General features: G+C 38.6%; 1 protein-coding gene across 3 annotated transcripts in view; it reads right to left on the bottom strand.

The window, feature by feature from the left end:
• ERCC6L2 (ERCC excision repair 6 like 2) overlaps positions 1-24,719 on the bottom strand; it is a 123,140-nt gene that overhangs the window by 74,064 nt on the left and 24,357 nt on the right. For 2 of the 3 annotated variants that reach the window (XM_036331414.1, XM_036331417.1), the window contains exons 5-11: positions 23,084-23,245; positions 22,475-22,682; positions 15,208-15,348; positions 12,475-12,588; positions 12,070-12,189; positions 2,205-2,276; positions 1,472-1,617 (exon numbers count right to left, since the gene is read on the bottom strand). In XM_036331414.1, the coding sequence (XP_036187307.1) occupies positions 1,472-1,617; positions 2,205-2,276; positions 12,070-12,189; positions 12,475-12,588; positions 15,208-15,348; positions 22,475-22,682; positions 23,084-23,245 (963 nt within the window). Of the gene's footprint in view, positions 1-1,471; positions 1,618-2,204; positions 2,277-12,069; positions 12,190-12,474; positions 12,589-15,207; positions 15,349-22,474; positions 22,683-23,083; positions 23,246-23,691; positions 23,748-24,719 lie in introns of those variants that run through there. The other variant, XM_036331416.1, reaches the window with a different exon arrangement.

Genomic DNA, 24,719 nt, shown 5'->3' with positions numbered 1-24,719 from the left:
CCAGAGCTTATCTCCTTTTGCCTTAGTTGCAAGAATTCAAGAATTATTTTAGTCCTCAACAGTAAGTAGCTTTCATCATACATATAATTTTCTTCATCATTTAAGTAATTTTTTTACTTATTTTTACTTTTTACATTTTATATAAATTTATTTTTAAAACCCCTTGAAATTCTTTCTGAAAGACAATGGGAGCAAATCTATAAAATACTACAATAGATGCCAACAGTTACGGATTTGTTACCCACCAAAAGATGAATTTTACTTAGGTAAGTTTATATTGCCTTTACTCTTCCTCTTAAGTGTGTAAATTCTTGAAAAGGTTTTCATTAGAGATTTGTAAACAGGTGTTACACCTGCTTTAACTTTAACACTAGAAAGACTGAAAGTTAGTATATACCTATATTGCCCAAAAGCAGTCAAAATGACTGCATTGTGAAAGAATAATATCGGAGCACTCTTCACTTATGTTCCTTGGTTTTTCCAATAACTCACTTCTAGTCGACATTTCTTTCATGAATTTAGGGCGCAAAAGAAATAAAAGAAACAACTTATTAGAACAAGTATCACTGCATAAAGATTCGAATAACAAGTACTAGTTTAGCTTATTGAGCAACTGCAACTTATCAAGTATCGACAATTTATCATGTACTTGTATGTTATCATGTGACGGTAATAAAAAAAAAATGAAAACTGTTATTTCAATACAGAGCCGAACTGGTCATATAAGAAATTTACTCAATTCAATAATAAGAGTCCAAAATTTCCCAAGCGGTCAAAATGACTGCTTTTGGGCAATATAGGTATAACACATATATATATACCGGAAATGAAGGAGGGGGAGGTAACTACAATTATTAATAAACGCATTTATATGTTGTACAAAAAGTCACAAAATTCTAAGACATTCTGTCCTTATATACATAATTGTTTTTCTAATTGAAATTAAAAAGCAGTCAAAATGACTTCCTTGGGCAATCTAGTGTTAATAAAACCTAGAATGGGAGTTGCTCTGGTTGATTGCAGGTAGAGACAAAGTAGGGAAAAGCCTGGCCCATGGCCCTGTGAGCTCCCTAAGGCTCCTTGAGCAGTTTGCAAACCATTGCTACAAATGATTTTCTGTTATTTGATAACTCCATTATTTAATTAAGTTTCATTCTGACCATGGACATGAGACAAAATACCACTGCAGACAATTCCTTTAAAAATCTATTTTTTGGAGTATTACCTTTACATATGCAGACATAGAAAGGAAAATTCAGTGATGATAAAGGAATTGAGAGAACAGGTTAGGTAAAATTCAAGAAATCATTAGTCCCTCATAATTAATAGCATTTTTACTGCTTCTCCTTAAAGTCAAATAAAACAAAGCAAAATAAGCCTAACCACTAAAAAATCAGTCATAGTTTTAAAATTACCCTAAATCTTAAAAGCAATTAGATAAAAATCAAGTTATCAAATTTTATTTTCTTACATTGTGGAGACAAGGCAAATGTTGACATCTTGAGTACTGTTGAACTCTTTCACGATCTTGATTCTTTCTTCTGATTTTGTACTGCCATCGAGCCGTCGGTAATCAAGCCCAGATGCCATACAGTATTGCTGTAGCACATCAAGCAGCTAGAGGGAAGGTAGAAAGACAGGCAAAGGTGAATTCATGGTTCAATAAGCTTCATACCATACAGAGAGAAAACTGACTAAGTATTAATTATGACTGCTCACAATTTCTTTCTTGTAATTAGAGCAACAGATAGTTTTCTGACTTCTGACCCATATATTTCATTATCCTGAAACTGGCTTTAACCTTAACAATCTTCCTTTAAAAAAAAATCAGTCTTTTAAGAAAAAAAAATCAATCTTGAATTTTTAAAAGTAAAACCAAATAAAAAGAAAACTACTGGCCAAATCATTTATGTAAACATATTTCATTTATTTATGCTATTTTCTACATTTTAAAATCTCTTAAATGTTTTAAAGAACATTTTAATTACCAACAAAAACATCAACAGAAAATTAAAAATATATTTTTGAGTTTGCTAGATGACAGTATCCCTGATGTAATTGAGATTTATGTCTCCTCCCTCACTACCATTTCCTACAGTATGTATAAGACAGAAAAGATGGCTGGATGCCAGTGTGTATTTAAGGCTTTCTGCTTCAGGAGTTAGGACTGGGCCATTCAAGAACGCACTGCAGACCAAACTCACCTTGGTGGAGAAGGAGAAAAGAAGAACTTTATCTTTGTTTTTCCTGCAGTGATTTAAAAGCTGCTGAAGGACCTGGAAATGAACCACAGAACATCAGTGAACTAGTACCAATTAAGAGTACACTTTGTATCACTGGGCATCTCTCCTGAGATTTGTAAGGTGTGACTTTGAGCCCTAAGTTTGCAAATGGCTGTCAGTGTGAGGAGCATTTCATGCTGTCCGCATGTGAATGTCCAACGCTTTCCTCCTGAGGCTTTTGGGCCACATCACGGAGCCTAAGCTGACCCGGGTCCTTCTCTGCCCAAGGATGCACGGGCTTAGAATAGGCTATGTCTGACCCGATTTTACCTGGCAAGCATTTGTTCTTTTTCTGACTGTTTTCCTGTAAAAATTATAAACCCCATCAAATCCTCTACTAGGTAAATATTTTTAAACAATGCAGCTCTATTATTCTGCTCCTCAAAGAACGTAGTTTGAAATTTTCTCATTTTGGTCGTAGAGACCGTAACTGCCATTGTATTACTAATACTGCAACATGAAATTAAAGGTGCCCAACTGCTTAAAAAAACACAATGAGCCATCATGCCATAACTGGGCAAATGCAGAAGCAGAGGGATGAGGGGGGCACAGGCACGAATGAGTCCAGTCCATGTGAGTGAGGACAAGGAATCGCAGGGACATGAGCGTGTGCTTCTTTCTTACCTGTCTTTGGTTTTCCTCACCTGTATTCAAAGTACCTTGTGCCCTAGGTTTTCAGTGTCTAAAATGTTAAGATCTGCATCAATAGAGCAAGGAACAATGGGCCTTTGAAAAGCTGTGTTTGAGAGCGTTCCCTGAATGCACAGGGGCCCTCAATGAGCCTGTTTTCAGCAAGAGAGGTGTGTGCAATGTTTCACTTGGTTTTGTATTTGATTTGATATCTTCATTAAATGCTAAGATGCAATATCGTTCACTTAGAGTGGGGAAAATGCAAAATTGATTTTATCTTTTTCTTTATTGTTTTTCTTTACTCCTTAAACGTGCTTTTAAAATGTGTTCTAAATGGATTTTTATTCCATATCACTGCTTTGGCCAGGAGGCTATCATGACTCTCAGTGTCCCAGAGTCTCAGCTCCAAATGTGGGGAGGAGGAGCTCTGGACTGACAGGGAGAGTTTGTTCCACGAACGCAACACTGCTTCACTCTCATTTTTAATTTTATGCCATCTGTGTATGTTCAGAGATGCACAGTGATACAAATATTGAGTTATTACATGTTTTCAAATGAACATTTTTCATCCTAAATTTGTTTGCAAATATATTTTTAATAAAAGTTCAAAACTAAGTTTTAGCACCTAAAAAAAGAGTATACTTCGTACATATAAATATCACTTGAGAATTTCTTAAAAAGTATTTTTATATAATATAACCTCAGTCATATTTCCTAATTCCTTTCATTTTTGGCAAGTTAGAGAAATAAAGTATTAGATATTACATGAATTGTTAGTCATCGTCACATGGTGAAAAATGAGGTAAAGTTCCCAAAGGCTTTTATTCTATCTCATGTTCTTTTAATAAAAAGGAAGCATTTTAGATTATGGGACACATTTAAATGGATTAATTCAATTTCTAAAATATACTTTCTTTATACCTACAATATGTTCAGAAACTAAATTACAGAGCAGCATTCCTTTTAGGAAGTATTTTCATTTCCCCTAGAAGAGGTAATGAAATGTGTTTAATTACATCTAGGTTCTAAAAGTCTTGATATTTATTTTTTTAAAATAGTCAGTCAGATACATACCTCTTCTCATTTTCTCCTCTCTGTTTCTCTATTTATAGTAAGTCCTGACTTCCAGATTTGATTTTGACCTCAAAATGCCAATAATCTGCCCGACACACAGTGCTTTTAGGGAGGAAGCAAATACTCCAAAGCCTGTTTATAATAGTAACACTATCATTTTAAAAGCAGGCATTTCCACATCTGGCAATGACAGCACTAGAACACTATGGAAAAGCAGCCCAGGAAGGAAAGAAAAGGAATTTTCTGAACAAAGTCCAAGGTTTTTTTTGAACTTTACAATAAACAGTAATTTTATTTATGCAATTATGTATAAACATTTAATCTTTTAAATAAAAAATTTAAACTCAATATAGCACTCTTTTAATATTTGAGCAAGAGAAGACATTGTCCTAACTCTGACCTCTACCCTGCAATCCCTCAAAAAAAAGCTAAGAAGTTAAACGAAAAGTCTACTCAGATAACCAATCAAGTTGTGAGTAAAAATGTCAGAGGTAAGGTAAAATTATTTTAATACTTGGAGAACATATACTAGTAAAGTAGTTTTATTGACATTTAACTTTATCCTATATAATAAAAGGCTAATATGCAAATTGTCCCCTTGGCCAGGAGTTCGACTGAGAGTTTGACCAGGGGCGGGGCCCCCCCCGTCCCCCCCGCCCCCCAGCCGCCAGGCCCTGATCAGCCTGATTGGGGTGGGCGGGCCTGCCAGACCCCACCTGTGCACGAATTCGTGTACTGGACCTCTAGTTTTTTAATAAAATAAATGATTCTATATAAAGTATATGCATTTCATTTCACATAATACATTAACTTTTTAAATTAATACTTTATTTTTTAGAGCAAAGAATTGAGCAAAATATACAGAGGAGTCCCATAGACTCCCTCTTCCACTCATTCCCACCCCTTCTCTACCCAGCTTCCTCTATTAACATCTTATACTAGGGTAGTGTATTTACAACAACTAATGAGTGAACACTGATAAATTATCAACTAAAGTTTATAGTTCTCATTAAGGTTCACTCATTGTGTTGAACAGTTCTATGGGTTTTGACAAAGGTATAATCACATCTATCTACTCTAACAGTATGATACAGAACAGTTTCACTACCCTAAAACTTCCCATGCTCCTTCTATTCCTCTCTCCCTACAAACCTCTGATCATTTTATTTTCTCTCTAGTTTTGCCTTTTCCAGAATGCCACATACAAGGAATCATACAGTACGTAGCCTTTTCAGACTGGCTTCTTTCACTGACCAACATGCATTTAAAGGTGCCTCTGTGTTTTTTTGTAGCTTGAATGATCATTTCTTTCCATTGTCTGGACAGACCACAGTCTGCTTATCCTTGTACCTACTACTGAAGGATATCTTTACTAGTATTGCTTGCAAGTTCTGGCAATTGTGAATAAAGTTGCTTTAAACATCTATAGGCAGGCTCTTGTGTGACACTAAGTTTTTAACTCATTTGAGTAAATACCAATGAGTGTGATTGCTGGATCTTATGCTCAGAGTTTAATTAGCTTTATTAGAAAATGCAAACTGTCACCCTAACCGGTTTGGCTCAGTGGATGAGCATCGGCCTGTGGACTCAAGGGTCCCAGGTTCAATTCCGGTCAAAGGCATGTACCTTGGTTGCGGGCACATCCCCAGTGGGGAGTGCACAAGAGGCAGCTAATTGATGTTTCTCTCTCATTGATGTTTCTAACTCTCTATCCCTCTCCCTTCCCCTCTGTAAAAAATCAATAAAATATATTTTTTAAAAAAAAAGAAAAGAAAGAAAATGCAAACTGCCTTCCAAAGTGGCCATACCATTTTGCATTCTCATCAGCAACAAATGAGTTCCTATTGCTCATATGCTAGCATTTGGTATTGCCAATATGTGGGGTTCAGCCATTCAAATAGATATGTAGTGGTATCTCACTGTTGTTTTAATTTATAATTCTCTAATGACATATGACCTTGAGCATCTTTGCATCTGCTTATTTGCCATCTGTATCTCTTCTGTGTGAGGTATCTGTTCAGGTCTTTTGCCCATTTTTTAATTGAACTGTTTTCTTATTGTTGAGTTTTAAGAGTTCTAGGTATATTTTAGATGCCAGTCTCTTGTTTTGCAAATATTTTCTCCCAGTCTGTGGCTTGACTTTTCATTCTCTTAAAGACCTCAATATTTTAAATCAAGGATATATTGCACAGAAATCCACTCTGATTACTATTGCATTTTTTCAGGCATTCTTGAATATCTTACAGTAAAAACAAAAACAAGTAATAAGAAAAGCAAATGCTTTTGGACTGGAGGTCTTTATTAGGCTAGTTCAAAAAATAAAAACAGTCATTAACTAAATGAATAACTATAAACTAATATCCCTTTTAGAAATTTCATAAATGTCAGTGTAGTCACTATAGGTTGGAGTCTTAACAATACAGACCCACTGTTTTACCACCCACTTATTCTTTACAGACCAGGGCAATCACCTAAAAAGGAATCTTAAATTTGGGGATATTCACAGCGAAGGAATCTTGCTTCTAACTTTTCTCAAATTAGTCAGGCATAGAGATTAACATGACCCTTGTATGATTCCAGCAGCACTAAACTTGGTTTCCTAGTCTTTCCCCCCACTCCCCACAGTAACTGGCGTTGTGGCATTTCTCAAGGGAAAGAAAAATGAGGACTTTTATCAGGGTAATGAGTGCAATGTGTGATCATCCTCTTGAATAGTAGTTGAGGTCAACAGACCTTGACACTTAAGAGAAAGAGCTGGAATTCATGAGTGCAGCTTTGAGGCTATGAAGATACAGTGGGCATTACGTCCACAAATAAATTGCACCTGCAGGCTAACCTATAAGAGAAATAGAATGAGGATATTTTATTACCTGAATTAAAGAAGTACATGCAATTAGGAGTTCTTAACCCCGTAGGCAATAATTCCATAATAAGCCTATAGGCTTTCAATCACTAAATCACCACATGAAGTTGTTAATCAAATGATGAAACACAGCCTTAAAAATATAACCCAGTCTCTTTCACAACACAAGTAAATTACATGCTTCCTTCCAATATAAAGGCACCCAGCCTCCAGCAACAATTTATGCTTGGTTTTACCCTTTTAAAAGTCTTAATAAAATATAAATACAATAATTAACTTAATCAGACACTACTTTTCCTAATTATATAACTCTAATTAACAGTATGTTTTAAAGCATACGTTTAATGGATAGATAAGAAAGTGTAGAGCTATAAATTTTCATTTAATTTCAAAAGTAGTAACGTTTTAGTAGAATCACAATGAATAGAATTTAAATAAATAGCAATAGATAATGCAGTTTTCAATGAAGGCCATGATTTTTAGAAATAATCTACTGGCTTAAGTTATGGGAAAATTAGTACTCAGTCCTAAATTAATGGGGATTTCATATTTTTTCATTTAAAATAATAAAAGTCAATAAGATTGGTGACAAAATAGATTTACCATTGTTAGAAAATATTATTTGAAATATATCTTATCAATCATAGAATATTCTCACCAGAACAAACATATATACACATATGTATTTTTTAAAGATTTTTTTATTGCTTTTTAGAGAGGAAGGGAGAGGGAGAGAGAGCAAGAAACATCAATTTGAGAGTGAAACATCGGTTGGCTGCCTCCTGCAGGGATAGAGGCCAAAACCTGGGCATATGCCACCCTGATCAGGAATTGAACTGGCATCCTTATAGTGCATGGGGCAATACCCAACCAAGTGAACAACACTGGCCAGGGCCAAACATATTTATTTTAAAAATACATAACTCTCAACAATGTGGATTAGGTATAGAGGGACATACCTCAACATAATAAAGCCCATATGTAACAATCCCACAGCTAAAATGCTTAATGGTGAAAAACTAAAAGCTTATCTTATAAAATCAGGAACAATATAAGAATGTCCACTCTTGCCTGGCTGGTATGGCTCAGTAGTTGAGCATCAACCTATGAACCAGGAGGTCACTGTTCAATTCCTGGGTTACAGGTTCAATCCCCAGTAGGGGGCAAGCAGGAGGCAGCTGATCAATGATTTGCTCTCATCATTGATGCTTCTATCTCTCTCTCCCTTTCCCTTTCTCTCTGCAATCAATGAAAAATAAAAAAATATATATTTTTTAAAAAAGAATGCCCACTCTTGTCACTTTTTTTGTTATTGTTAATCCTCACTCATGGATATTTTTTCCATTGATTTTTTTTTATAGAGAATGGAAGGGAGGGAGGACATTAGGGAGGGAAGGAAAGAGAGGAAGAGAGAAAGTTAGGGAGACTCATCGATTGGTTACCTCCTGCACATTCCGACCAGGGACCCAAACGACCCTGCAACTCAGGTAGCCCCCTTGACCAGGAATCAAACCTGCTACCTTTAGGTGCATGGGCCGAAGCTCTAACCACGTAGCAACACTGGCCAAGGCACTCTTGCCACTTTTGTTCAATATAATACTAACCATCCTAGCCAGAGCAATTAGGAAAAAGGAGGAGGAGGGGGAAAGAAAAGAAAAAGAATAAAGGGCATCCAAATTAGAAAAAAGCAAAACTACCTCTATTTTTAGATTACATATTATATATAGGAAAACCCTGAAGACTCAACAAAAAATCAAAAGCTGTTAGAACTAACATATAGATTCAGTATACAGGGGTGGGCAAAGGTAGGTTTACAACTGTTCATTCGGAAAATAATACAATCATTTATAAATAATAATACAAGAATAGACTCTGTTTCACATACCCTTAACTGTAAGCCTACTTTTGCCTCACCCTGTGGTTGCAGGAAAAAAATCAATATACAAAAATCAGTTGCATTTCTATACACTAATAGGAACTATCAGAAAAAGAAATTAAGAAAACAATCCCATTTTCAACTGCATCAAAAATAATAAAATACCTAGGAATAAATTTAACCAAGGAGATGAAAAAGACATGTACTCTGAAAACTTTAAGTCATGATGCAAGAAATTGAAGGCAACACAATAAATGGAAAGATGGTCTGTGCTCATAAATTAAATTAATATTGCTAAAATGTTCAAACTACCTAAAACTGTCTGCAGATTCAATGTAATTCCTATCAAAATTCCAATGGCATTTTTCACAAAAATAGAACAATCCTAAAATTTGAATGGAAGCACAAAAGACCCAAATAGCCAGAGCAATCTTGAGAAAGAACAAAGCTGAAGGCATCATACCTTCTGATTTCAAATTATATTACAGAACAATAATAATCAAAATAGTATAGTATTGGCATAAAAGCAGATACACAGATCAACAGAACAGAATAGAGAGCCCAGAAATGAAATCATACATATATGGCCAATTAATTTACAACAAAGGAGGCAAGAATTTAAAATGGGGAAAGGGCAGTCTCTTAAAAACTAGACAGTCATATGCAAAAGAATAAAATCAATCTCAAAAAGATATCAACACCCCCATGTTCACTGCAGCATTATTTACAAAAGCCAAGACATGGAAACAACATAAATGTCTGTCAATAGATGAATGGATGAAGAAGATGTGATATATATATATATATATATATATATATATATATATATACACACACACACACACACACACACACACACACTAGAGGCCCAGTGCACAAAAATTTGTGCACTTGGGGGGGTCCCTCAGCCCGGCCTGTGCCCTCTCACAGTCTGGGACCCCTCGGAGGATGTCCACCTGCTGGCTTAGGCCCACTCCTTGGGTGATCAGGTCCAAGCTGGCAGTCAGACATCCCTCTGGCAGCCCAGGAGCTCTCGGGGGATGTCCACTTGCCAGCGGGGACTAGGCCTAAGCTGCAGTCGGACATCCTTAGCGCTGCTGAGGCGGGAGTGGCTCCCGCCATCACTGCTGTGCTGGCAGCCGACAGCCTGGCTTGTGGCTGAGCAGAGCTCCCCCTGTGGGAGCACACTGACCACCAGGGGGCAGCTCTTGCATTGAGCGTCTGCCCCCTGGTAGTCAGTGTGTGTCATAGTGACCAGTCATTCCCAGTTGTTCTGCTGTTAGGGTCAATTTGCATATTACCCTTTTATTATATGCCTGGTGCATGGGTGGGGCTGGCTGGTTTGTCCTGAAGGGTGTCCCGGATCAGGGTGGGGGTCCCGCTGGGGCTCCTGGCCAGACTGGGTGAGTGGCGATGGATGTTTGCAGGCTGGCCACAGCAACTTCAGGGTAGGGGTCCCCCCTGGGGTGCCTGGCCAGCCTGAGTGAGGGGCTGATGGCTGTTTGCAGGCTGGCCACGACCCCCAGCCACCCAAGCTTCCAGTGGAGGCTGGCAGGAAGCAGGTATCTGGGGTTTATTTATCTTCTATGATTGAAACTTTGTTGCCTTTAGTGGAGGCCACAGCCGGCCAGGGCAGGCGGGAAGCTTGGCTTCCTCCATCGCCGGGGCAACCAAGCCTCCTGCTTGCTCCAGCTGCATGGCTACCGGCCGCCATCTTGGTTGGGTTAATTTGCATATAGTCGCTCTACTTGGCTGGTGGGTGTTGCTTGGGGTATAGCAAAGGTACAGTCAATTTGCATGTTTCTCTTTGATTAGCTTAGATACACATACACACACACACACACACACATATATATGATAAAATATTATTCAGCCACAAAAAAGAAGGCAATCCTATCATTTGAGACAGCATAGATAGACCTTGAGAGAATTATGTGAAGTGAAATAAGTCCAACAAAGACAAATAGCATATGATCTCACTTACATGTGGAATCTTAAAACAAAACAAAACATCAAACTCGAGAGATAGAGAACAGATTAGTGGTCCCAAAGGCAGGGGGTATGGAACAGATGAAATGGGTGAAGGTAGTCAAAGGATACACACTTCTCTAAAATAAGTAAGTCCTAGGAAAATATTGTACAGCATAGTGGCTGTAGTTAACAATACCATACTGTATATTTAGGAGGGAATAGATTTTAAAAGTTCTTATCACAAGAAAAGAATTGTACTTATGTGAGGTGATGGATGTTAACTAGACTTATTGTAGTGTAGTAATCATTTCAAAGTATTTGCATTTATCAAATCAATATGTTGCATACATAAATTAATACAATGTTACAGTCAATTATATCTCAGTTAAAAAAAATACACTCACAAGGTTTTAAGGTAATCTTTCTAGTTTACATATTATACCACTGAATTTAGAGATCCAGGCAAACTAAACTAGGTGAACTTATGTAGATTAACTGCTAAAAATATTTCCAGGATTTCAAAGAAAAAAAACTCTACCTTAATTACTTCCTTCTTATTTTTATGCCAAAAGAAATAACTTACTTTTTGCTAATTAAAACATAAAATTGGAAATCGTTCTGTAAAAATCTTTGAATCCATAAATAAAGATTCTTGGTAGTTATGAAGGGGTTAAACAATTGACTTCTGCTATAGGAGGCTAGAAACTCAGTATTTCATGCATCCGTGACAGGCAATGCCTAGAGACCTGGGTCATGGTTGGGAAACCTGGCCTTACTTTTCAGACCCTCCTTCAGTAATTCCTTACCAAGAGCACACCTCCAGGTCAGTTTCCCAGTCTACAACAATGCTCCCTTGCACAAATGAGATACAGCACCTTGCAATTTAGATTGGCAAGTAAAATCAAGAGACAGGAAATTCAGTGTAGAATAAAGACCTTGAAAACCCTTAGAGTTCTCATAGAGAACCAAGAGAACTCTTCAAGAAGCTTCTTTCTCTTATTCTGAGCTCCCACCTATCCTCATCCTCCCATTTCGCATTACCATTTATAGATCTGGTAAATTACCCCCTTAAAAATTTCAAGACAAATTATTATACATGTGGCAACAGCATACATTTTTAAGAGGATATGAATCCAATACAATAGCAAAGTTTGAAGTATATTTAAGAAAACTATTTCTAATTGAGAACACACCAGATGCAGGTTCATAGTGAGCTACTAAATACACATACAACTAGACCATTTGTCTGAGGCCACCATCTCTTCTGAATGACTGGGCATCTGTTCTGATTAGCTGGTGTCCCTGTCACACCATTTGATAAATATTTTGTATATCATCCTTGTGTATATGAAAACTGGAAGAAGAGCACGTACCTTCATTTTTCCACTGTATTTTGGGTCAGAAAGTGTTTCAAAGGCTGCATCTTTGCTTTTCTGCACAAAATCTGGGAATCTGGAAAAAACCTGATCACATATCCTTTTGATGAGTGTTTCCTTAAAAGGAAGAGGTAGATGAAGAGAAATATCAACTTAACACATTTAAACCTGTATAAATTGAATATAAAATTTTAAAAAATACTTATTTAACTTGTTTAAAATTTCTCACTTTGATTAAAAACTTAAGTGCATATACTTCTTTGGCACACAAATTAAAAATGAGCAAGTCAGTTTCCTCTTAAATTTCATACAAAAATAAAGATATTTGGTTGGAAATTTCGTATAAAATATAAAGTATTTATAACAGATAGCATCACAGACATTTTAAAAGGCAACCCAAACCTGCTGTTTGGAGGTGCTAGCAGCCTGCAGTAGCGAGACGTGGTTAGCTACCTTCTGAAGGACAGCAAGGTAGCTGAAATACAAGGTTTTCACTGTTTCACCATGTGAATTGGTCTGCAACCAGAGAAACACAGAAAATAAAAACAAGCAAAGGACTCATGTGACTATGTAACTACATCACAAAATATATCACTTACAATATTTATTATTGGGTTACTATTGGCACAATATATTCTGAGAAAATGATGGTCAATTATTTATACAAAATATACATAAATCACTAATGTGGAATCATACTTTTGGTGAATCACAACAGTGATTTTTTAAAAAAAATTGATTGTAGGCAGACAGAGAGAGAGAGAGAGAGAGAGAGAGAGAAAAAAACAAAACATCTATATGAGAGAGAAACATTGATCAGTTATCTCTCATATGGGCCCTAGTTGGGGATTGAACCCACAACCTGGGTATGTGCCCTGACCAGGAATCGAACTCACCACCCTTTGGTGTATGGGATGACACTCCAACCGAGCCACACTGGCCAGGGCAATACAGTGATGTTTTTAACAAAAGAGGGGAGAATGACCTCATTCTAGAAAGTATTTATCCTCCTGATACAGTCATAAAAATGCTGCTGTAAGAGATAATAAAACTATAGGGTAAGGTGGCAGTGTTGTATAGACCAGCAGTCGCAAAACGGTGCTCCATGGACCACTGGTAGTCCGTGAGATCCAAAAGGTTGGCGACTGCTGGTATAGAGCCCTTTACTCTCACCTCTCATTTATATTCCAAGGTCTCCTAGGAATCTGAGCTATTACAGAAAAATTGAAGTGGTTAAAAACAGCAAAATGAGAGATTATAATAAATATCAACCTAGATAAATATTTATCTAGGTCCCTCTATGTATGAAATTATGTGATAGGTAACTTGATAATAAAATAGAGGTGAAAAAGAGGCAGGAAATATAGATAGAAGGTAAAAAAATATATGTTTCTAAATAAAAATAAAATATTTTCTATATTATACATTGTTTCTATTAAAATAATACTGCACCTCACATCAGAATAAGGTTTTAAGCCTGCAATGAAACAGTAAGTTTACTATTAGTGGATAATGGATTTCCTGAAAATGAAATAAGATTTTAAGATGAAAGTAGAATATTTCCCAATGAAAGCTAAAAAGGAGGATATCAAATTGAAGCTACTTTCAAACACTAGTTTTTAAAAAACATATTTGAATCTTGTATTTTACTGTGATCACTATTTGTTATTATAAAATATTTTTTAAAGCTATTCCTTTTTATTAACTTAGTAGAGGCCTGGTGCATGGATTTGTGCACTGGTGGGGTCCCTCGGCCTGGCCTGCGCCCTCTCGCAATCTGGGACCCCTTGGGATGTCGGAGGCCTGGTGCACGGATTCAGCCCGATCCCTGCAGGCCAGGCCGAAGGACTCCACCGGTGCACAAATCCATGCACTGGGCCTCTAGTATTCATATAAGATCTTTGGTTAATCTCTTCCCACCCTCCCCTCCCCCCTTCCCTCTGAGATTCATCAGTCTGTTCCATGTTTCCATGCCTGTGCATTGAGCATCTGCCCCTGGTGGTCAGTGCGTGTCATAGCTACCGGTCGAACAGTTGGACACTTAGCATATTAGCCTTTTATATATATATATACCAGAGGCTCAGTGCACAAAAATTTGTGCACTTGGGTGGGTCCCTCAGCCTGGCCTGTGCCCTCTTGCAGTCTGAGGACCCTTGGGGGCCCCTTCCCCTGGCTGCTGGCACCAGTTTTCCTCTGGCGCCCAGAACCCAGGCCTTTGCTCTTCGCTGGGAGGGGCTGTCGCGGTGGGCTTTGCTCTTTGCTCTTCGCTCGGGCCCTGGGGGCAGGGCTGGCGTGGTGGGCTTCCCTAATTGCTCTTCGCTCACCGCTCAGGCCCCGGGGGCGGGGCCGGCGCGGCTGGCTTTGCTCTTCACTCACCACGTTGGCCTTCGCTCACTGCTCCTGCCCAGGGCCAGCGGGCTTCACTCCGTCGCTTGGCGCCTACATATGCAAATTAGCCGCCATATTTGTTGTCAGTTAATTTGCATATCGTGCTGATTGGCCAATGGGAAGCGTAGCGAAGGTACGGTCAATTACCATGTTTGTCTATTATTAGATTAGATAGACTAGAGGCCCGGTGCATGAAATCGTGCATGGGTAGGGTCCCTAGTCCTGGCTGGCGATCAGGGCTGATCTGTGGGGCAACCGGTCGAGCGATCAGGGGACCCCCGCTGGCACCTGCCTTAGTCAGCCTGGCACCATCTACTCGATGGCCCCACTCCCCACCGGTTGCCTCCCTCTACAGGGTGACCAGAAGGGCAATCAGGGGGCCCCGACTGGCTCCCGCCTTGGCCGGCCTGGCACTGCCCACTCGCCAGCCCCACCTCCAATCGCCCTGCTGTCGCTGCCGGTAGCTTCCCTCTACGGAGTGACCAGCGGGGCGATAGGGGGCCCTGCTGGCACCTGCCTTGGCTGGCCTGGAGCCTGCAGGCTGGGGGCAGCTCCTGCATTGAGCATCTGCCCCCTGGTGGTCAGTGCATGTCATAGCGACCAGTCGTTCCACTGGTCATTTTGCTGTTCGGTCGATTTGCATATTAGGCTTCTAAAGTAAAGAAATGTCTGAGGAAAGCTGCTACTTACAATAGAGTACTATGTAATCAAAACAGGATAGTAAAGATATCAAACTGAAATGCTTGCCTTATAACAACAATTTCTCCTTTTTCGACCACTGCTGCAGGTACATGGCTCAGAAGATCGAAGTATCAAAGTCACATCTTCTGTTTCTAATACTGTCTGATAGACAGCTTTCTGAAAATCTGTCAGAGAACAATACACCATCTACCAAGAAAAACACAAGGTAATTATTAGTATTTTTTCTATAGCAATAATAATCACAATGCACATAAAATTTCATAGATTGCAATAGTGAAAATTGCACATAAACCATGTTATTTTTTCTAGGTACATGATTATGACAATTTCTCCAATTCTCCCAAATTCTTTATTAGCACCCTACCCTAAACTAGACAAATTATAATTTTATTTTAAAATAAACCTCCAAGAGTTTGTTTTTTAATTAAAAGAAATCAAAATATGAAAAGAACAACTTGTGAGATTTCCTTACAGTCAAATCTCGTTTCTCCAACGTCTCCCATCTCAAACAATTTGGTTTTCTACCAAGTTGTTGATAGAAAAAATGTCTCAGTTGTTGACCAAAACTTCAGTTTTCAACCTGACAACCCTTCCTGCTGATACCTCAGTATGACAAAAAGCATCTCTCAGGCAATAAGTAAACAAAGGACAGAAAGCTTCTGTTGCTGGCAGAAATGGAAGATTAACACAATTTTAAAACATAAAGAGGCATGAAAAATGCTAATGTTGCTAAGGGTGTGAAAGTGCTCATAAAAACAACAATCACAGGCAAATGAATAGGCAGAAAAACTGTTGTTGATTGGATAAAGTAAAAGCAGCAGGTGATAGCATTTCAGAGGCAGTGATATATGAAAAATTCATTTAAGGCTATAGGGTGTGGTTTGATAAACAAGAAAAGAAGTCTATATTTATAAACAGTATATTAGACATGAACTGTATATAAGAAAGGTAAAAACAGGGAATCATTTGGGGGTCTGGAAGGGATTGACTCAATTTACATTATTTCTAATGGGGAAAAATGATTCAGTTTTCAAACAAATTAGCACCCTATCCTAAACTATACAAATTATAACTTTATTTTAAAATAAACCTCCAAGAGTTTGTTTTTTAATTAAAAGAAATCAAAATGTGAAAGCTTCTCGAACAGCCTTCCAGAACAAATTAAGTTCCAGAACGTAGGTTCTACTGTATAGGGTGGGGCAAAAGTAGTTTTATAGTTGTGAGTATGCAAAATACAGTTTGTTCTTGTATTATTATTTATTAACTAGAGACCCGGTGCACAAAAATCTGTGCACTTGTCGGGGGGGTGGGAGTCCCTCAGCCCGGCCTGTGCCCTCTCACAGTCTGGGACCCCTCGGGAGATAACGACCTGCTGGCTTAGGCCTGCTCCCAGGTGGCAGAGGGCAGGCCCAATCCCTAGGTGCAGCCCCTGGTCAGGCTCAGAGCAGGGCCGATTGGGGGGTTGGGGCACCGCCCGTCACACTCAAGGCAGGGTCGATGGGGAGGTTGCAGCACCACCCCCTGTCACACACAGAGCAGGGCCAATCTGGGGGTTGGGGCGCTGCCCCCTGTCATGCACAGAGAAGGGTCCATCGGGGGGTTGGGGCTCCATACCCTGTCACGCACAGAGCAGGGCCAATCAGAGGGTTGGGGCACTGCCCCCTGTCACGCACAGAGCAGGGCCCATCAGGGGTTTGGGGCTCCGCACCGTCACACACAGATCAGGGCCGATCAGGGGGTTGGGGCGCCGCACCCTGTCACACACAGAGCCGCAGGGCGATCAGGGGGTTGGGAAGCTCCCCCCTATCAGGCACAGAGCAGGGCTGATCAGGGGGTTGGGGCGCCTTCCCCTGTCAGGAACAGAGCAGGGCGGATAGGGAAGTTGTGGCCCCGCCCCGTCACACACAGAGCCGCAGGGCGATCAGGGGTTTTGGGTGCTGCCCCGTCACACTTATCCCAGTGCCGGGAGGCCTCTCGGCTCCGCTGATCCCGGTGCTGGAAGGCATATTACCCTTTTACTATATAGGATAAAGGCCTGGTGCATGAGTGGGGGCCGGCTGGTTTGCCCTGGAGGGTGTCCTGGATCAGGGTGGGGGTCCCCACTGGGGTGCCTGGCCAGTCTGGGTGAGGGGCTGAGGGCTGTTTTCAGTCTGGCGGGTGACTGAAGCTCCCAACCGCTCCTTTTTTTCTTTTTTTTTTATTCTGGGCCAGCTTTAGCTTTGAGGCTTGGCTCCAGCTCTGAGGCCTCTGCTGCTAAAAGCAGGTATCTGGTTTGTTTGGTTTCTATAATCGAAACACTGTATCAACTCCAGCTATGACATCCCGGCTGGCTGAAAGCAGGTTTCTGAGGTTTTGTTTAGCTTCTATATTTGTAACAATGTTTCAAACTGCAAGCTCAGAGGCCGGCAGCGGCAGGCAGGGAACATTGGTTTCCTCCGTCACTGAAGCAAGCAAGCCTCATGTTCGCTTCAAGCTGCCTGGCTGACGGCCGCCATCTTGGCTGGCAGTTAATTTGCATATCACCCTGATTAGCCAATGGGAAGGGTAGCGGAGGTATGGCTAATTACCATGTTTCTCTTTTATTAGATAGGATTACTGTATTACTTTCCATATGAACAATGTAAACCTACTTTTGCCTCACCATGTACGGTTTTACATGATCAGCCTATCATGCAAATAAATGATTAAAATTTAGGTCAATAAAAAAACTAGATAAGAAACAATGGAAAATTTTAGAACAATGGCATGAATTATAATTACCAAATTACTTGGAAAACTTAGAAAAATATAAAAAACTTCATATTTCTGAAAACAAGCTAAAGTATTTGTATTTAATATCTTCATATAAATCCATAAAATTAGTAATAAGAGTTAAGTAAATACCCATGAAAGCAACTACAAGTTTCTATTTTGAACCCAAATTAAAAAAGAGAAAAAAGTATCAAATAATGCCATAAGTTGCAGGCGATACAATTTACCTTCTATTTCTAGTAGCACTGGAAATTGGTAAAATTCTTCTAGCTATAGCTTATGTAAATAGGGTCATAAAACTAAAGATACCCATAATAGAACTTTGAGCAATATGAATAACTAGAGGCCTGGTGCACGAAATCCGTGTACTTCGGGGGGGTAGGTTCCTCAGTCCGGCCTGTGCACTCTCACAGTCCGGGAGCCCCGCGATCGATCACCCCAAAGAGGCCCACCCAGCCAGGGCTCCATATGGATTGCCCCAAAGAGGTAGGTCCTGCCCATGCAGCCGGGGCTCCACGATCGATTGCCGCGCAGGGAGTGGCCTGGGCCTCCCTCTCTAGGGTGGTTATGGAGCCCCCCCACCATTGACTGCCCTGTTGGCCAGTGGTCTGGGCCTCCCTCTTTGGGGTGATTGATTGCGGAGCCCCCCCATCTACTGCCCCACAGAGGGTGGCCTGGGCCTCCCTCTGTGGGGCGATTTTGGGGCAATAGCAGGGGCCCCCCTGACCAATCGCATCGTACCCATCTTGGCTGGCCTGGAGCCAGTGCATGTCACAACATGATCATCCAGAAGGTCATCCAGACAGTCGTTCTGCTGTTCAGTTGTTCGGTTGATTTGCATATTATGTTTTTATTATTATAGACTAGAGGCCCAGAGCATGAAATTTGTGCAAGGGGCTTGGCCCTTGCAGCCCCAGCTGCCTTGCAGCCCCACCCCCCACCCATTGGTCATTCCAGAAGGTCATTCTGGAAGGTCGTTCCACCATCTGCTCTAATTGGCATATTAGCTCTTTATTACATAGGATAGGGAAAAGCCATCCTATATAATAAAAGCCCAGCAACTGAAATGACAGAACTAGAGACCAGAACAACCACGGCCCCTCACTCTGGTCGGCAGCCCCCCCAGCGAGCAGTTATGGGCAATCAGACAGGCAGGTGAGCAATTAGGGGTGATCAGGGAGACAGGTAGAGTGCTTAGGGGCAATCAGGCAGGCAGAGGCAGTTACGGAGGATCAGGCAGGCAGGGCGGTTAGGGGCGATCAGGCAGGCAGGAGAGAGGTTAGGGCAATCAGGCAGGCAGGCGAGCAGTTAGGGCCAGTGGTCCTGGATTGCGAGAGGGATGTCCAACTGCCGGTTTAGGCCTGATCGGCAGGGATCCGCAGGGATTGGGTCTAAATCAGTAGTCAGACATCCCCCAAGGAGTCTCAGATTTCAAGAGGGTGCAGGCTGGGCTGAGGGAACCCCCACGCATGAATTTTGTGCACCGGGCCTCTAGTTTATTTATAAATATTTATATGTGTATATCACACTACAATAGAATATTACCATAAAAATAAGACAAAACTGTGCATCTGAGCAAATACAGGAATGTCCATATAAAACAGTGCTAGATTTTAAAAAAACTATACATAAAATATTAGCTATATCTTTACTCTACTTGAATACAAAGGTACATATAAGAATGAAGAGCATACAAAAAGAAGGTGGGGAGTCAATTATTAAGATGTGGAGGGAATTTTGAGATATTATTTTTCCCAGTTTTGTTGACATATAACATTGTGTAAGTTTAAGGTGTATAATGTAATAACTTCATACATATTCATATTACAAAATTATTACAACAATAAGGTTAGTTAACACATCCATTAGTTCACATAATGGTGTTTTAATATTTTTTGTTAGAACATTTAAAATATATTTTCTTGGCAACTTTTGAGTATAGACTATAGACTTACAAAAGTCATTATATTATGCATTAAATCCTCAAAACTTATTCATCTTATGAAAGTTTGTATCCTTTGACTAATATCTCTCCATTTTTCCTGACCCTTAGCCCCTGGAAACTACGATTCTACTCTTTTTCTAATAGTGTGGCTTTTTCAAAGAAATATTCTACATATAAGAGAGATCATACAGTATTTTCTTTCTCTGTCTGAATTATTTCATTTAGCATAATGTCTTCAAGATCCATCCATGTTGTCACAAATGACAGATTTCCTTCCTTCTTATGGCTGAATAATGTTCCATGTCTAAATAGATGTATCAATAATTCTTTATCCATTCATCTGTCAACAGACACGTTGTTTCCATGTCTTCACTACTGTGAATAATGTAGCAATGAACATGGAAGTTCTGTCCCTGTGAGGGCAATTTCATTTCCTTTGGATATATAACCAGAAGTGGGACTTGCTGGGCCACATGGTAGTTCTAGTTTTAATTTGGGGGGTAACTACCATACTGTTTTCCATGGCAGTTCTGCCAATGTATAGCCCTACAAACAGCGCACCAGTGCTCCCTTTTCTTCACGTCATCGCCAACACTGCTATCACTTGTCTTTTTGATCACTGCCATTCTAACGGCATCAAGCCATGCCAGACTGTGGTTTTGCTTTGCATTTCCCTGATGATTAGTGGTACTGAGCATCTTTTCATAAGCCTGTTGGCCATTTGTATGTCTTCTTTGGGAAAATGTCTATTCAGATCAGGTCAATATTTAATCAGGTTATTATTGTTGCAATTGAATTAAGCCTCTTAATATATTTTGGATATGAACTTACCAGATAGGTGGTTTGCAAATATTTTCTCCTATTCTGTAGGTTGCCTCTTCATTCTGATTGTTTCTTTTACTATACAAAAAGTACTTAGTTTGACAGTCTCTCTTGTTAATTTTTGCTTTTGTTGCTTGCGCTTTTGGTGTCATATAAAAGAAATCACCTCCAAGACCAATGTCAAGGAGCTCTTTCCCTGTTTTCTCCTAGGAGTTTAGTTTTATGGGTTCAGGTCTTATATTTAAGTCTTCAATCATTTCAAATTAATTATTTGCAAGTGGTGTAAAGTAGGACTTCAATTTCACTCTATCACATGTGAATACTCAATTTTCCCAAAATATTTATTAAAAGACTACCTTTTCTCCACTGAATAGTCTTGGCTCCATTGTCAAACATTAGTTGACTGTGGCTTTGTAGTATAGTTTGCAATCATTTTAACAATATTAATTCTTCCAATCCACAAACATGATATATCTCTCCATTTATTTGTGTCTTCTTCAATTTCTTTAATCAATGTCTTATAGATTTTAGTGTACAGGTCTTTCACCTCTTTGGTTAAATTTATTCCTAAGTCTTTTATTGTTGAGTTGGTGTTATTAAAAAATGTAGTAACATTTACTGAACACTTCTTACATATCACACATTTTAGAGCAATCATATGAGGCAGGCACTGTTATCATCATTCCCATGTACCAGATAAAGCAACCAAAGATTGAAAGACTTAACAAGGTCATAAAACTCATAAGTCAGGGAGTAAGGATTCAAACCTATGATATTTTATTTCAGAGCCCAATCTCTAAACTTCTATGTACAACTTTCTTTTCATAGTTTTATGGTATTGTTCTTACTAGGTAGACAACTGACAACTAAATAATATATATTAAAATGCACAAAACATTTTTAAAAAGTGAAGGTCCATGAAGTTTTCCAATTAAATAATATTTACTTGAGGTAAAAAGTCAAATGTTATATCAATTTCCCCAACTTGTAAATCAGTATCATATTTTTCTTTCAATTCTATCTTTTTAAAGTAATAATCAACAGGATATCTTAAGACTAAAGGGTATTTGTTAGAATTGCCCTTATTTGAGACAACATTAGTTAGATTTAGTTCGTAGCAATTTATAGAACTTTTATTGCATTGTTTAAGCTAGAAGATCCACACAATTAAAAACCATAAAAGAGAACTACTATATTAAAAAAAATCCTCTTAAAGTCAACTCTTCAAATTTTCTTAAACAATTAATATAACTGTACTTTTTCTACAAAGTTGTAAAATTAGGTTAGTTGTGTCACTAAAAATAGCATTTTATAATGAACAAATGTATAATAACAAAAAGTTTTTAACCATTTTGGTCTTGTAGCTAGAGTTAAGGTACCCAAGAATATACTGAATAATAGATAGTAGACAATGTAGGAATTACAAAATATGAACAGAAAACACATTAGGGAGAGAAGCTCTTCTTTCTTCATTGAGGAAGAATTATATAAAAAGTATTTTTGTTCTAAATAAGAGAAATCAGTTCAATGTACACTAATAATACACCTGTTAGCTGACAGGTTAGTAAAGTTAGTAAGGAAAATGATTGGGCTCAATTAATGTTTTCTGAAACTCTATATAAAGCAATTTTTTTCACACCATATAAAAAGCAAAAATTACATTAAAAATTATAATAGGTTTCCTCTTAAAAATAATTAAAAAAAAACACTCATGTAAAACTTTAGATAATAAATTATTTTTAAAAAGCACACACACAACTAGAAATTAATAATATATTCAAATGCAGTTCTCACCCGGTCTTCCTTCTTAGGCAACTGATCCTTGATTAGAGTCTTGGTACGCCTGAGAAACCATCCAGACATTTTTTTTGCAAGCCGTTGCATGGCCTTTCGGCCAGTAGCTAGTTCTCTTTTTGTTGCTGTGTGTCTCTGACCATGTTCTACTGGGTCAGAAAACTGCTTCTTGAAGTGGATCCTGCTACCTAAAAGTCCTGGCACAGCCCTTCGTAAAGGCAATAAGAAAAATATCAGTGCTTTATTAAGTGATCTAAAAGGAAAGACATTGGCTTATTTTTGCTTCTAAGAAATAGACTAAGTCACTTGTTTGTAATGACAGCGATAGCAAAAGGCAAGTAACAGTCTTTAAGAATTTTTCAGTAAATAACTGTAAGATGATGATAAATTGGTAAATTAGTTCAGACATTTATTTCAGGAACCAAGAATAATATATAAAGACAGGTTTTCATGGGACTCTATTCTGTATACTATGTTTGGGATCAAATACTTCTGTAAACAAATAATTGTGATTTTTTTTCCCCCAGAAGCTAATAATTTGCAAACAAGATAACATTAAGTTAAAGATGTATTAAATAATTTTCCAAAACATAGAGTGTTTTCACTCACCAGTCCATAACACACCACAGTTCTTTCATGTTGTTCTGAAGAATGGTTCCAGTGAGGCCAATGCGAACATTACACTTTAAAGCTTTCATAACTTCTGTTACTCTAGCCTTTGGATTCTTGATTCTATGAGCTTCATCCACAATAACAGCTGACCATTCCAAACTATTAAGTGGAAAAAAAAAGGGGGGGGGAGGTTGAGCAAATGTCCCTTGCTTAGCTTATATAATTTTTAGAAAGCAGCTTTCTCTATCAAAATTTTGGAATTTTTCCCCTCTTTACTCTTCGATGATCCCATAACAATCTCACCTAGTTAGTTAAACGGTAACAGGTTTGGACAGCCCATGAAAATAAAATGCATATGGAGACAAAAAGGTATAGAGATTCTGTGTAATGATGGTGGAATAAAAAACACTCATTTTCCATCACTAAAATGACAAAATGAAATTTTAAAGTAATAAGAGAAATAAATATAAAATATAGGAAGCAATACTGATAATGTTAAATCTGAATGAAAAAATCAATATAAACTCATGACTTTAAAAGTTGTATTATATAGCTTTATCTGCTAAAAGGTTTAGAATCAATTATTACCCAGCAGCAATGCGCACCTATAGCAGTCAATCCACTAAAAGGAACCAGAGCCCCTGAGAAACGGTTGATTTCAAGTGTGCAGTAGGGGAAATAACGAAGAACCAGAAAGTCCAGAAGTCCGAAGACATCTTCCAAGGATCCAAACTAATCAGAAATGTGAGCATCATTAAGAATGGCTATGATGGAGTATAAAACACTGAATAAGTAAAACCCAGTAAGTTCTATGGAAGAAAAATAATTTGGACTTTTACCTCTGAGGGGAACCAAAGTTTTGCCACCTGAAGTATGCTTTTGGGATATTAATTTTAAACTGACTATTAAGAAACAAAATACTTAGAAGAACCCATGACCCTCCCCTTTCCTGCCTAAAGGAATTCAGATAGAAAAATTACTTCAGGAAGGGAATCTTCTTAGCATATTCACCTCAGCATAATCATCTTAGCACACACAGATCAGATATGACCACCAGGGAGGATCCAACAAAACTCTGTTTGCCAAATTCCCCTGTGTCCATTGTGTGGCCCAGACAACATTTGTTTACCAAATTTGCTATTTCTTGTCTCCCTGTAAATTACCTACTTTCCCTCTGAAATCCCAGCCCCCTGCCCTCCTCCTTTGTGCAAAATGGCATATAAACCTCAACTGCCCAAGAGTCTTCAAATCTCCTATCTATGGCACCCACAAATGTATATCCATAATAAATTTTGGACATTTCCTCTTGTTAATCTGTCGCATATCAATTTGATTATTAGTCCAGATAGAAGAACTTAGAAGGTGAGAGGAAAGATATCTTTTGCACCCCCACATCTCACATACATAAAAACTATCTCAAAATAGATAATAGAACTAAGCATAAGAGCTAAAATTATAAAATGTAAGAAAAAAATCTTGTGACTCTGAGTTAAGATACATTTCTCAGATATGAACACCAAAAAAATTGATAAGTTGGACTTCATCAAAGTTAAAAACTTTGCTCTTGGTATTACAGACACCATTAAGAAAATGACAAGATATGCTACAGACTAGGAGAAAGTAGTTGCATAGT

The sequence above is a fragment of the Myotis myotis genome, unplaced genomic scaffold, assembly GCF_014108235.1.
Source record: "Myotis myotis isolate mMyoMyo1 unplaced genomic scaffold, mMyoMyo1.p scaffold_m19_p_12, whole genome shotgun sequence".
Classification (NCBI taxonomy): Eukaryota; Metazoa; Chordata; class Mammalia; order Chiroptera; family Vespertilionidae; genus Myotis; species Myotis myotis.
The sequence above is the reverse complement of the archived record's forward strand: the minus strand, read 5'-3'. Positions and strand labels throughout refer to the sequence as shown.